Below are 12,943 nucleotides of genomic sequence, written 5' to 3'. Positions count from 1 at the left end.
TCTGTAGTGTGCATGCCCCTCACGGCTTGGTGTAAGCACCTCCATGTAGGCTGCACAGCAGTGGGCTTGGTAAGGTTTATTGGGAAAGGCATAGAGTCTATCCCCATCCAGGGTCCTAAGAGTGGACTGGAGGGGAAGGGAAGTGGATCTCAGTGGGCTTTCTTGCTGTGCTGGATGCTCCTGGGGAATGGCTGGGGGCCCAGCCAGAGCTGCAGCAGGATGACAGCATGGCATATGTGCAGGGCGGCAGAGCTGCAGGATGTGGAGGGGTATGTGTTCCAGGAGAGCTCAATGAGGCCCAGCACCAGCAACCTGGAGAGGAGAAAAAAGCTCAGGTTTTGCCCAGTTTCTAGACCTGCAGCCCCGTAGCTCGCTCCCAACCCTCCACAGTCAGCCTTGCGACGAGGAACTCCCTAGCCCTTCCCACTCGCCCAGGGTGTCCCAGCCAGTACCTGAGCAGATGTGTAAGCCAGCGTGCAGGCGTGGCCCATAGGAGGTAGGGCAGTGTGTGGAAATACCAGACGTAAAACTGGTAGTGGAGGGAGCGGCTGAAGCAGATGCCAATGAAGTTGGAGGTGAAGAGGGTAGAGATGATCTGTATGCAGTGGTCAAGGCCAAGGGCAGGAGCAGAAGGGGCAGGAATTGGGATGGGGGGGGAGGGGAGGAGGGGAGAGGGAGGTTCCAAAGCAAAGGGGCAAAGGTTTTGGGGTCAGATAGCCCCCTGGCCCTGCCATTCCGAGATGCATACTTCTGGACGAATTTTTTAACTTCTCCAGACCTGTGCCTCAATCTAATGTTGAGGCACATTAGAGACAGTAATACTGGGGCCATAAGGCCCAGGGAGTTTAAATCCATCACTTACAAGCTGTGTGACCTAGGTAAATTACCTAAACTCCTCAATGCCCTGATTTTGTCATCTCTAAAATGAGAATAAAACAAATAAACAAACAAAACCCTCCCTATTTCAGAGTCTCTTGTGAGCTTTACATGTTAGAATGTATGTAAATCTCTTAGCACACCAGGCAGAGTGAGTACTCATAATGGTAAATCAAATAATATTTAAGATTAAGAATAAAATACACTTAAATATGTAAAGTGCTCTCCTCCATGAACAGGGCCTGTGGCTATTACTGGCACCTCCTTTCCCTCCCCCAGGTCACCAGGCACCAGGGCTAACAGACCAGGACCCCAACTGTACCTGGCGAGGGCAAGACTTACCTTCCCATGATTTAAAGGATATGATTGGGTGTGAGGGGCTGTGGTGGAACCTTCCTTTTGGAGGGATCCTTCAACAGCGACAGGATACTTTCCCCCGTCCTGGGGAGAAGCCATTCAAACATTTATCAAGCCCCCATCCTAGGCCAAACTCTAGATTCACCCCCCATGAACTTCACGTCTCCCCCAAGCAGGCCCTACACTCCTTGCCCCAACTTGACCCGTGACACTGCTCCCCTTTCTCACCTGTGCCACTTGCAAAGGGCAAAGAGCAAGAGCAGGGTGAGGTGGGCGGCCAACAATGCCAGGTGGAAGGCACGATGCAAGAAGAGGGCCTCAGGCAGGAAGCGCCAGTTTACTGTCCAGCGGAAGAGAAACTGGCGGCCAAGGTCAAAGGAGCGGGACAGGTAGCCAATGGGGTTCTCCAGAAGGAAGGGCAGGCCCAGCACAACCTGAGGATATGTGTGATGTCAGCAGAGCTGCCCAGGCTCAAGTCCAGCCTTCATGCTAATCACCAAGGGGAGTGGACAGAGGGTGTAGGTCTCAGAGGTTCTCAAATTCCCACCAGGAATAGCAGGAAAGCCAGCCTCCTCATCGAGACCAGAGTCTGGGGCCAAAGAAGCTGAGAAGGCAGGTAATAACAGTGCTTTAAGTTTAGATTCATCAAGTCATAAATGGGCAGAATGAGAGAGACCCTCAGAAACCATATAGTTCAACACCCTTATTTTATAGCTAATAAAAGTAAAGCCCAGAGGTAACATTGCCTAGTCCAAAATCAACTCCAAAACCCTGTCTGTTAGTTCTGAGGAAGTCTCAACGATGGAAGAAGGCCAGAGAATGGCCTCCTCTTCATTAGAAAGGGGAAGGGGTGGAAGGGGTACCTGAAGGACAGCACAGATGCCCAGCTTGGGGAGGGCTCCACGGAAGCCAAATTGCATGAGGAGAAGAAATAGTAACCCAGGGGCGAAGAGTAGCACGTTCATCTTCACAGAGACTGCCAGGCTAGGGTAGGGAGGGGAGAGGAAGGGTGGAGATCAGCTCCAGGGCCATGTATCCCACACACACATAGCAACTCCTCCCCTCCCCTGCCACTAAGCTCTGGGATGGGGTCCACCCTTAAAACTGCTGGAAAAAGGATAAGCCAGCCTGGGAGAAGACTGAGAGTAAGGAGCAGATATCAAGTCTCTATAACCAGACTGAGCCAGCAAATACATATTTACAGTATTCAGAATGTACAAGGGCCAACTCCAACAACAGATGCTGTCTAGAGGGAACAGAGGCTAGGAACAGGGTATATGTTCTTGAAGGGTGGGGCGGAGACTTTCTACAGATCCTAGACTTGTCCAGTGGGACCCTGACTGACCCATATATTGTCTGGTTACTCCCTTACTCCCTCCGCTGCAGAAAACTGGGGGGGGGGGGGGGGGGATGGAAATACAGAGTAAGAGAGGGGGGAGAAGGAAGGGGTGGTGACCTGAAACAGCAGCAGCCCCAGCCCCAGCGCTGGGCCAGCAAGAGGTTGATACTGAGGAAGAGCAGCGCCATGGCCACTGGGTCATTGAAGAGCCGCAGCACAAAGATGGAGTGGACACGGTAAGAGGCACAGCACATGAAGAAAAAGACGAAGGGAGGTACCTGAGAAGTGGGACAATGGGGAACAAGGTCAGCTCACCAACCCTGAGCCATCCCGACTCCCCAGCACAGCCAGTTGGGGCCGCCTGTTCCTGGTAGCATGGACTCACCTTGCAGGTCTGGTGGTAGATCAAGAAGACAAGCAGCAAGGTGGCCAGGTAGAGCACAGCAAAGATGTGCTGGGCCATGCGGATGTCAGTGCCCCTGCCAGTGGCGTAATACAGCCCCATAAAGATGTACACAAAGCCAGCTGGGTACCTGAAAGAGGAGTCTGGTTCAGGCTATTCAGCCTGGTATCCAGTCGGCCCCTCATGTCCTCACTGAACCTGTTATCCCCACTCACACAAGAGGTCCAGTGTCACCCTGCAGTTGGGTATAGTCATAGGTGCCATTGATGACGCCCTCCACCTGGGCCATGTAGGCCTTCCAGTCAATCTCTGTATCTGGAAAAGGACAGAAATGGTGTGGTTACTTCCAAGTTCAGAACTTGTCTGCCCCCCCACACATCCACCCATCAAAACAGAGTCCCAGGGGCGCCTGGGTGGTTCAGTCGGTTGAGCATCCAACTTCAGCTCAGGTCATGATCTCGCAGTTCGTGAGTTCGAGCCCCGTGTCGGGCTCTGTGCTGACAGCTCAGAGCCTGGAGCCTGCTTTGGATTCTGTGTCTCCTGCTCTCTACCCCTCCCCAGCTTGCACTCTGTCTTTCTCAAAAAATAAATAAACAATTAAAAAATTTAAAAAACAAAACAAAACACAAGAGTTCCAGCTCATTCCCAAGACTTCTATCACAACTCTTATCTCACCGCCTATCTGACATTCTCTGGGTGAACCCAAGCATCTGCAACTTGTCTGTAATTGAACACAACCATCCACTCCAAATCTGCTCCCCTTCCTAGGTTCCATGAATGGCACCATCAACCTCCCAGCTGCCTAGGTCACAAACCTGGGTAACATCTCTGACACTTCCTTCTTTCTTATTTCCAACACCCAATCACCAAATCCTGCCTATTCTTCATCCTACATGACTCTACTATCTCATCCTCTTCTGCTATTACATATTCAAATTTGGACTGAACACAATTTCTAGCCTCAATGATGCAACAACTTCGTAATTCGTTTCCCAGCTTCCACTTTCACCCCACAACATATTTCCCACCCTGCAACCAGAAAGTGCTTCCTATAATAGAAATCATGTTAGATCTCTCTGCTTAAAACCCTTCAATGATTCCTCAAGGCTCTTAAAATAAAGACCAAACTCTAGGGGCGCCTGGGTGGCTCAGTCGGTTGAGCGTCCGACTTCGGCTCAGGTCATGATCTCGCGGTCCGTGAGTTCGAGCCGCGTGTCAGGCTCTGGGCTAATGGCTCAGAGCCTGGAGCCTGCTTCCGATTCTGTGTCTCCCTCTCTCTCTGCCCCTCCCCCGTTCATGCTCTGTCTCTCTCTGTCTTAAAAATAAATAAATGTTTAAAAAAAAAAAAAAAAGACCAAACTCTATTATTCCCATGTTTAGAAGAGGAACCTATGAATTAATGAGGTTAAGTGACTCGTTCAAGATCAGTGAGCTAGGAAGGGTAGAAATGAGATTAGAACTCCATGAGGTCCTATTAAATTCTTAACCACCATGCTAATTATCTCCTTAACACAACTTACAGACTGCTTCAGGATCTGGTCTCAACTTCTACAATCTCCTCTCTACCACCTGAACTTGATTTCTATCTATTCCAGCTCTAAAAACATTCAGTTTCTCAAAGGAAGCTGACTCTCTTTTGACTGAAGGTTTTAGTTACAGGGCTCTGTCTACCTACAGTGCTCTTTCTCCTCCCCTTTTCTCTATTTCCTCAACTGGCTAGCTCTTAACCTTTCAAGGGGGACTCTAGAAAGCCTTCCTTAACTCAAGTCTGATGTAAGTGCCCTTTTGTGTCCTTTATGGTACCCTTACCAGTATAAGGAGTATGATGCACTGTAATTTTCTGCTAACTCACTTTTGTCCAAGCTCACACATCTAAATAGGGAATGTGTCTACCTTTTCCACCACTGTACCCTTGGCACCTAGTAGTGTTAAGCATGTAATAAACATTCAATAAATATGTGCTGAATTAATCATCTTTAGCAAGAAAGCTTTCATTCAGCCCAGTATCTAGATTCAGCCTGGAAAGGAGCCCCCAATAAGACCAAAAGGACTCAAGTGGTCACAGATTGCCATTATTGACAAACGACTTTTGAGACCTCAGAAGTGAACAGATGAGAAAATTGAGACCCCACAGGGGAAGGGACATGTCCAAAACCACAGAGGCATGAAGGAGCAGCAGTACATTAACTCGGACCCAAGCCTTTGATTGATTTCTAGGCTGGTTTATTTTCTTAACCTGGCAGGCTGTATGTTCAGGGCAGAGGGCCAATCTCTAGGGTCGCCCCTTCCATCATGGGGGAGGGATTAAGATAGCGTTTGGTTTTCTGTGGAGCAGGCTTGGCACCTGGGTAAAAATTACGGTCTGCAATTGAAGACTGCTTGGATTTGAGGGCTAGATTTCAGCTCCGAATCTGGGTCCCAGTTTAAGTAGGGGGTTCGGGTCCCTCTCCCTACCCTCCCCTCCTCCTCGGCGCACTCACATGCCACCCTGTGAATGACCCAGAAGGTGATGCCCACCTCCGCCAGGCAGAGGCAGGCGGCCACCAGCAGCGTGTAGCGCGGCTCCAGCAGCAGCAGGCGCCGCTCTTGCCAGGCGCGCCGCAGCCATTGTCCGCAGGATCCCGCCGTTCGAGCTAAGGGACCTCCCCGGCCGCGTTTCCGTAGGCCCGCCGCCATCTTGACGGTGCGTCGCTCGTATTGGCCCGCTACCCCGGAAGCCCAACCCTTCTGCACTTAGGTTCCGCTCCCCACGCGGACCATCCCAACCGACTGATAGCTAACCAGTTTCCAGTGTCCTATTTACTCCACTAAAATTTACTTCTTCCACCTCTTTCCTGATGGACTTCACATTCCATTTGTGCAGGAACAATCTCACTCCTCCGTACATACTTGATTCTGGGCATACAGGTGCTAAAATAGATGCAACAGAAAAGCAACATTCCTGTTCATGTCCTCCCCCAGTTGGCATCACACTTCGTCTGTGTTTCATGCCAGTCTCTCCTGGAGAACAAGACCTGTGTCCGCGCCCCTCTCGCCTCCTCTGTGAGCCTTTAGAGTGCTCAAAACTGGATAGAAATGAATCTTTCATTAACTTTCAGACTTCTTAACTGACGGAGCCGGACAAACTGAAATGAAAGAAGCCGTGATGAGCCGAGTGAGTCTGATACTAGTATGAGTTTGGCTCTCAGAAGTGAGGGCGCAGTGCAGTTGGAGGATTCAAGTTCTGAACCTTGTAATTTTTCCTACCCGGAGTATTCTTCAAAGAGCGCTTACTAGAGAACGGAAGTTCCACGTGTTTATGTTGAGCAACTGCAGGTGGTGGGCGGAGACACAAGGGCCACGCCCCCTGAATGCTACCATCCTGATTGGCTACATAGGGGCGCCAAGCCCAGTTCTAGAGGTGCGGGCTGTGTGTCCTGGCGGTTCTGCAGCTGCAGGCATGGCTTCTCCAGGGGCCCCAGCACCCCCGCCCGAGATACCAGAGCAGAACTGCTGGTACCGTGAGGTCCAGTACTGGGACCAGCGCTACCGGAATGCGGCTGACTCTGCCCCTTACGAGTGGTTCGGGGACTTCTCCTCCTTCCGTGCACTCCTAGAGCCGGAGCTGCGGCCCGAAGACCGTATCCTCGTGCTAGGTGGGTAGTCCTGGTGCTGCGCAGCCGAGGTGGAACTGGCTGAACCCGTCCTGTCCCGGCCTGGCCCTGTCCGCTTTTCTCGAGTCTGTTTGTCCCCCTTGGAGGACACCCGAGTGGGAGCCAAGATCCAGTACCTTCAGAATCTCGGTAGTCTTTAGCCAGGGCGACGGGAGTCAAGAGATTCTGGTTCAAGGGCCCCGTGGAGGAAGATAGTCTCTCTCTGAGTTTGGTAGGTGTCCTAGGACCCTGTCCCGGTCTCTCGAGAGGCAGCCTCGAGCACTCGAGAGCTCAGAGCACCTAGTTCAAGTCCCAACGCTAGTTGGCTGTATGATTTAGGATAAGTTGTGAACTCGTTCTGAGCTTCAAATTCACTTCTAGAAATGGAACTGCGAGCTCAAGTCGGATAAGGCACGTTCAGGCACCTGGAGCACGATGCCTGGCGTTTATCTGTTAGGGCCAATGGGCACCGGAAGCCACTGTCATCTAGAGACTTTTCTTCATTCTCGAGCCCTAACTGAAAGTTGGTCCTAACCCCCAAGTGCAGTGAGGACGAGGACAGCGCCTTCTGAGGTCGGAGGGGAGATTGCAGCCAAGATTGGTGTGATTCTCCAACCACGAACGTTCAAATGCAGGGATTCAAGGTCGGGTTCTGAGAGGTCCAGCTGCACCCTCAGGGTTTTCTCCCACTGCCAGCCTTGGGGGTTCCAGTGAAGTTTGAGCAACGGGTTTCCTTCCAATTATAGTTTTTATTTTGGTATTTGTAAAAGTATGTTTATATTTATGTGAAATATTTCTTATATATGAGACATCTATAATACAGTATATGTGTAAGATATAAATAATCTGTGTTTGTATACCCTACTCAATTTGAGAAATAGAACATTCCTAGGACTAGAAAGGAAGTATAACTTAGTGCTTATGAACTTGGACCCTGGAGGTAGTTAACTCTTCGCTTATGTAGTCTTAACCGTGGAAATCATGGACAGAAGCATAGAATCTTAAGCTGTGGAATCATGGACAAACACCTAAATTTCTGCACCTTCATTTTCTCAGCCTTAAAAAAATGAGTACTTACTTATTGGGTTTTTAAGATAATTGAGTATGAAAGCTATCTAGAATAATACCTGGCAAAATAAAAGACCCCATGTATATTTAAGGTTTTCTGTGTGGTCCCCCAAACCCCTTTTCCCCAGAGGTAAAAATTCTCTTGAGTTGTGTGCTTTTAAACCATTGTATTTGTTTATAAATTTACCGTAGATCTACGTTTTTCAAGCTTTAGTGTCCATCAAAATCACCTGGAAAGCTGAACCCCCCCCCCCCCCCGAGATTCTAATTCCGGGGATGGTCTAAGGTGGGTCTTGGGATTCTGTAGTTTCAGCAGACCCACAGCTGATTCTCATGCTGGTGATTTGCAGAATAACACTGCCTTAATATCTGCTTGACTGGGAGGTTGCCTTTTCTTGGTAGAGGGGAGAAAAGTCTCAAAATCATAGAGGAAAACTTTCTAGGCAAGATTCTCAAAATCTAAGAACAGGACCCACAACTTGGGAGTACCCTATGGAACATTCCACCTTGGCAAACATAAGCTGAGCACCTGGTAGGTGTTAGGGAATGTGCTGGGCCCTTTTTCACTTATTTAGTCCTCGACGACCCATAGAAGTGAGTGATAATTACTAGAAGACTTACTCTAGGTTAGGGGTTGATAAACTTTTTCTGAAAATGGCCAAGTAGTAAATACCATAGGCTTTGTGGGCTATTTAGTTTCTGTCATAGCTACTCAGTACTGCCACAGACAATACATAAGTAAATGATACATAATAGCTGTATAGCAGTAAAACTTTATAAAAACAGATGGCAAGCTAGATTTAGTGACCTTTGCTCTAGGTCATTGTCTCAAGTTGGGTTCTCTAGAAGCAAATCTAAGACTCATCTTAGGATTCATGTCCCAGTCATTTATTACGAATGTGCTTGAAGGAGAAATTGATAAGAGAGTGAGGGAAGAGGGAAGGGGGAAAGGCCAAGGAGGATTGGGATCATAAGGCAAAGTTTCCCTGAGAGTAGTTTCAGCCTAAAGTGTCAGAAACCCAAACTGTCAGAACACAGGCCAAGACCTAGAAACACTCCAAAGGGATCTAGTCTGAGCACTGACAGTGCCTACTACTGTCACGCAGCAAGTAAGTGGTGAAGTAAGAGAGCCATTGGACTCCAGAGCTTCTATTTCTCTTGCTGCACAGCACAGATGGGCATAGAGAGGCATCTAGAACTCTGTTCAAACTGATAAAAACATTGTGAATTACAACCTAAAGGTCCTACTGATACAGGCAAAGTTGGAATGTCATTACTGAAGGTGAGTAGACCTCTTGAGACAGTTTAGCATAGTGGTTTAATAGCTCTGGTTCTGTTGTGAGACAGTCCTGTATCCGGATTCTGGCTCAACCACTGATTGTGTGACCTTAGGATCAAGTTTGTTATCCACTTTGGGCAGCCTCATTTTCCCCATTGAGAACATGTAATGGTGATTATGGGTATCTTCTATCTGGAGCTACCTTGAAGATGACCTGAGATAATTCTTACAAAGTGCTTAGCATAGGACCCTATGTTTAATGACTGTTAGTTATAATTATTATTATTATTGAAAATGGGAGTCAGAAATTGTGAAAATTGTGTGTCTTCTACCCATGGCTAGAATATCTTCGTGGTGGATGCAGGCATATGGCTTTCCCAGCTTTGCCAGTGTCACACAACTCTGATTCTCCTTGCTTGACTCTGTGCTTATAGGAATCTTTTGATCATAATTCGGCTTCAGTTTATATTTTCTGTATAGAGAAAAGGGACTGACCAGGATTGACAGCCTTCTCAGTCCCTATGATGGTTATTTTTCCTATTATAAGTTAGTGAATTGGTATTTTGGCTTATACATCTGTCTCTTGGTGCTGGGATAGGGTCCGCATAGCTCTGGGCTCCCATGTGATGGGTTCTTGGATGTGGCGCATTTCTCCAGGGCTCTGCTTCCCTAAAGCCTCATCCAGGAAAGCAATGGCCTTCCCAAGACCCTTCTCTTAGTTGCTAGCCTCCAATCACTGAGGCAGCAGGACCAGGAATCGCTGCTTTGTAAGTATGATTTGGTTTGTGGTCAGGTTTTGTTCTCTCTTCATCCTTGGACGAATTTCTCTTGGAAGATGCCATTCTTGTACCATGGGGGACAAAGAAAGGAAATTTGGGTTCGTCCACAGTTGGGCAGAGCTCTATGGGCATATGAGGTCAGATGTGGGGTGGTGAAGAGTTTGTGGGTCAGAGAACCCAGTGGGAATTTAGCCTGAACTGACTTGGGGTCTCTTGTTCATCCACCCTCACCTCTGATCCCATGCAGTGTATCTCTCTGGGCTTGTAGTTCCAGTGTGGAAAAACACACACTGGGTTTTCCTAGGCAAAATAGTATTCTTCCTCAGCTGTAGGGCCTGAGGAGGGACATAGGAAGGGGCAGCTGAGGACCAGCCAGCAGCCTCTCAGTGCCCTGTCCAGGTGCCAAACCGTACTAGATTAGGGCTATCCTAACAGCTGATCCTGTGATCCTCTTAGGGAGGCAAATGAGGATTAAAGGCAATCTAAGCCCAAGAGCTGTGGGTCAACCAGAACTGCCATCCAGCTCCATTTTCAGGCTGAGACTGACCACAAGAGGGCCTGGAAGAGGCCCACATACCTTCAAAGGAAGTCACACCTATGCTTTGGGTCCACATCCTGTCCTCTAACTTCTGTCCCATCTCTCACCATACTCTGCCCTCTGGGACTGCTTTCCAGGTACTTCCCACCAGAGTGTTAGGATTCTTCAAGACTCTGGTTGGTTATCACCTTCTCTGAAAGCCTTGGCTGACCCACCAGAGGTGGGGACAGGAGCCATCCTATGTGTTTTCACACACTGTCCCTATTGAAACTCGCTTCGCATTATATGGCAGTTGCCTGAATACACATCTTTTCCTCCCACTAGAGCATGAGCTACTTGTTCATCTGCAGAACCCAATATGTAGTGCTCAATACATTAAGGAATTACAAGGAATCCACTCCACTGTGTGTCCCCACCGAGTTCCCCCACACTTGTTAATTCTGCCTGGGAAACCAAAGTAGGATACTAACCCCTAATGTGAAGTCTGATATCCTCAGACTGTGAGGGCTGATATCCTCAAAGGTTCTCTGAGAGGTTAGGGACTGGGATAATACTAACACTATCCAAATAATGTTATGGTTCCAATGATGCCAGTATTATCCCCATTCTGTCTATGAGGAAACTGAGGCTCAGAGTTGAATGACTTGCCATGGCTGTGTGACCAGAGGTAGCAGAATCTAGATCTTTGAACTCTGAAGTTCAGAGCTTCAGAGCTCCTGCAGCTACTCTCCAGCTGTTTTAGGTTTTTTTTTTTTTTTTTTTTAATGTTTGTTTATATTTGAGAGAGACAGAGTGTGAGCCCGGGAGGAGAAGAGAGAGGGAGACACAGAATCTGAAGCGGGCTCCAGGCTCTGAGTTGTCAGCACAGAGCCCGATGCAGGGCTCGAACCCACGAACTGTGAGATCATGACCTAAGCCGAAGTTGGATGCTTAACCAACTGAGCCACCAAGGCACCCCTTAGTTTTTAAATTTAGTGTATCACATCCTGCATGTAGGCTAGATATTGCTATCTTCATTTTTCTCAGTAGGAAATCCAAGTTCCTGGTATGTAAACAACTTACCCTAGTCTACACAGCCAGAAATGTTAGAGCCAGGATATGTGCCCAGTTCTGCATGACTATGACTCCAAAATTTGTGTTCTTTCTTATACCCTGCTGCTTCTCCCTCGGTATGGGAGGGTTTAGGCTGATAGAAGATGGGCCAAGAGTAGATGGATAATTTCAGGAGTGAGAACCAAATCTAACCCAGCCCTTTTGCCACCCATTCCATCCCTTCCTATCCTAGGCTGTGGGAACAGTGCCCTGAGCTATGAGCTGTTTCTTGGAGGCTTCCCTGATGTGACCAGTGTGGACTACTCATCAGTGGTGGTGGCTGCTATGCGGGTTCGCTATGCCCATGTGCCCAACCTGCGCTGGGAGACCATGGATGTGCGGGCCTTGGACTTCCCCAGTGGCTCCTTCGATGTGGTGCTTGAGAAGGGCACACTGGATGCCCTGTTAGCTGGAGAACGAGATCCCTGGACTGTGTCTTCTGAAGGTGTCCACACTGTGGACCAGGTGCTGAGTGAGGTGAGGGAGCCACAAGAAAGGGTAGACCAAGAGGTGGGGAGGAGGGACTGGGGTTTTGGGAGGTTGAAAGAACTCAGAAGTCAGAAGGAGATATAGTTTGGAATCGGTAATGGCTCACTTTTAGGACCATGGTTACCGGAAGGAAGGTTAAGCTGGGTAAAGATTATAGGGGCCTGGAGTGGCCAGGCTCACAGATGCTGATGGTTAGCTATTAAGCTGCCAATAGGGATGAGGTAACAGCCAGGTTCCAGATGGGTAACACAGACTAGGAGGGTGACAGGAAAGCAGTGCCCATGCACCTGACATCACTCCCATGCTCTTACCTGGGTAGAATATAGCCCTACCCCCATGAAGTGAGTAGGGGCAGAGAAGAAGGCTCACTCTTGCCATGGAGAGCCCTGAGCTATGGAACATAGGGTAGTACCTAGGAAGGCATCTGGGGCAATACTAACCTTTGAGAACCTGGAGATGGACTCCTCACCAGTGGCTTCTCTGTCTGCCTTGCAGGTGAGCCGGGTGTTGGTCCCTGGAGGCCGATTCATCTCATTGACCTCAGCTGCGCCCCACTTTCGGATCAGACACTATGCCCAAGCCCAATATGGCTGGTCCCTGAAGCATGCAACCTATGGCAGTGGCTTCCACTTCCATCTTTACCTCATGCAGAAGGGTAAAGAACTCACTGTAGCCCAACTTGCCCTTGGGACTGAGATCCTCTCACCCGCTAGACCTCCCACCTCACCCTGCTTCCTCCAGGACTCGGATCACGAGGACTTCCTCAGTGCCATTCACCTGTGAGGCCAGAGGCATGTCCTCCAGTCCTCCCTGCCTTTCTCCCCTGGGCTCTTCAAGTACTTGGAATTCCTGATTTAGGGCTTGGATTTAGGGTTGGATTCAAGGTGCTCACAATCCCAGAGGCACCATGCCTAAGATAGAGCTGATGGGAGCAACCCCACATGAAACAATACAGCCTAGGTTAAACTAGATCCCAAATCCAAGGTTTCTGGTTTCCTTCTTGGGTTCCTCAGATCTCTCCTGGATTCCCTAACTTCCTCCCCTACCCTACTGAACTACCAACGATTCATCCCCTGGGGCAAAGCTCAGCA

The 12,943-nt window shown here is 49.0% G+C and overlaps 2 protein-coding genes across 4 annotated transcripts in view; one reads left to right on the top strand and one right to left on the bottom strand.

The window, feature by feature from the left end:
- Positions 1-61: 61 nt before the first annotated feature.
- ALG3 (ALG3 alpha-1,3- mannosyltransferase) lies at positions 62-5,661 on the bottom strand. Of its 2 annotated transcripts, none has more exons than XM_053903588.1 (9): positions 5,456-5,661; positions 3,191-3,290; positions 2,958-3,105; positions 2,690-2,850; positions 2,097-2,217; positions 1,462-1,667; positions 1,242-1,317; positions 453-598; positions 62-312 (listed from the first exon to the last, which is right to left on the bottom strand). In XM_053903588.1, the coding sequence occupies exons 1-9, from the start codon at positions 5,649-5,651 to the stop codon at positions 150-152; spliced, it is 1,317 nt and encodes a 438-aa protein (XP_053759563.1). In that variant the 5' UTR covers positions 5,652-5,661; the 3' UTR covers positions 62-149. The 2 variants fall into 2 exon arrangements, with proteins under 2 accessions (XP_053759563.1, XP_053759564.1); XM_053903589.1 differs by having other exon boundaries at positions 5,493-5,661.
- Positions 5,662-6,374: 713 nt separating this feature from the next.
- Positions 6,375-12,943, top strand: part of ECE2 (endothelin converting enzyme 2) — a 32,120-nt gene continuing 25,551 nt past the window's right edge. The window contains exons 1-3 of one of the 2 annotated variants that reach the window (XM_019463366.2): positions 6,375-6,610; positions 11,557-11,840; positions 12,348-12,823. In XM_019463366.2, the coding sequence (XP_019318911.1) occupies positions 6,415-6,610; positions 11,557-11,840; positions 12,348-12,635 (768 nt within the window). In that variant the 5' untranslated portion in view covers positions 6,375-6,414 and the 3' untranslated portion in view covers positions 12,636-12,823. Of the gene's footprint in view, positions 6,611-11,556; positions 11,841-12,347; positions 12,824-12,943 lie in introns of those variants that run through there. The other variant, XM_019463367.2, reaches the window with a different exon arrangement.

The sequence above is a fragment of the Panthera pardus genome, unplaced genomic scaffold, assembly GCF_024362965.1.
Source record: "Panthera pardus isolate Hobbes unplaced genomic scaffold, ASM2436296v1 HiC_scaffold_16, whole genome shotgun sequence".
Lineage (NCBI taxonomy): Eukaryota > Metazoa > Chordata > Mammalia > Carnivora > Felidae > Panthera > Panthera pardus.
This window is presented reverse-complemented; position numbering and strand designations above follow the sequence as displayed.

Bases quoted from the DNA above. Each gene is read 5' to 3' on its own strand.
- ALG3 (XM_053903588.1), bottom strand. From the start codon at position 5,651: ATGGCGGCGGGCCTACGGAAACGCGGCCGGGGAGGTCCCTTAGCTCGA. The intron at 2,218-2,689 runs GTCACCACCCCT...TCCCTACCCTAG, and splicing joins TGGGGCTGCTGCTGTTTCAG to CCTGGCAGTCTCTGTGAAGA. The intron at 599-1,241 runs CATATCCTTTAA...GACCACTGCATA, and splicing joins CACAGCCCCTCACACCCAAT to CAGATCATCTCTACCCTCTT.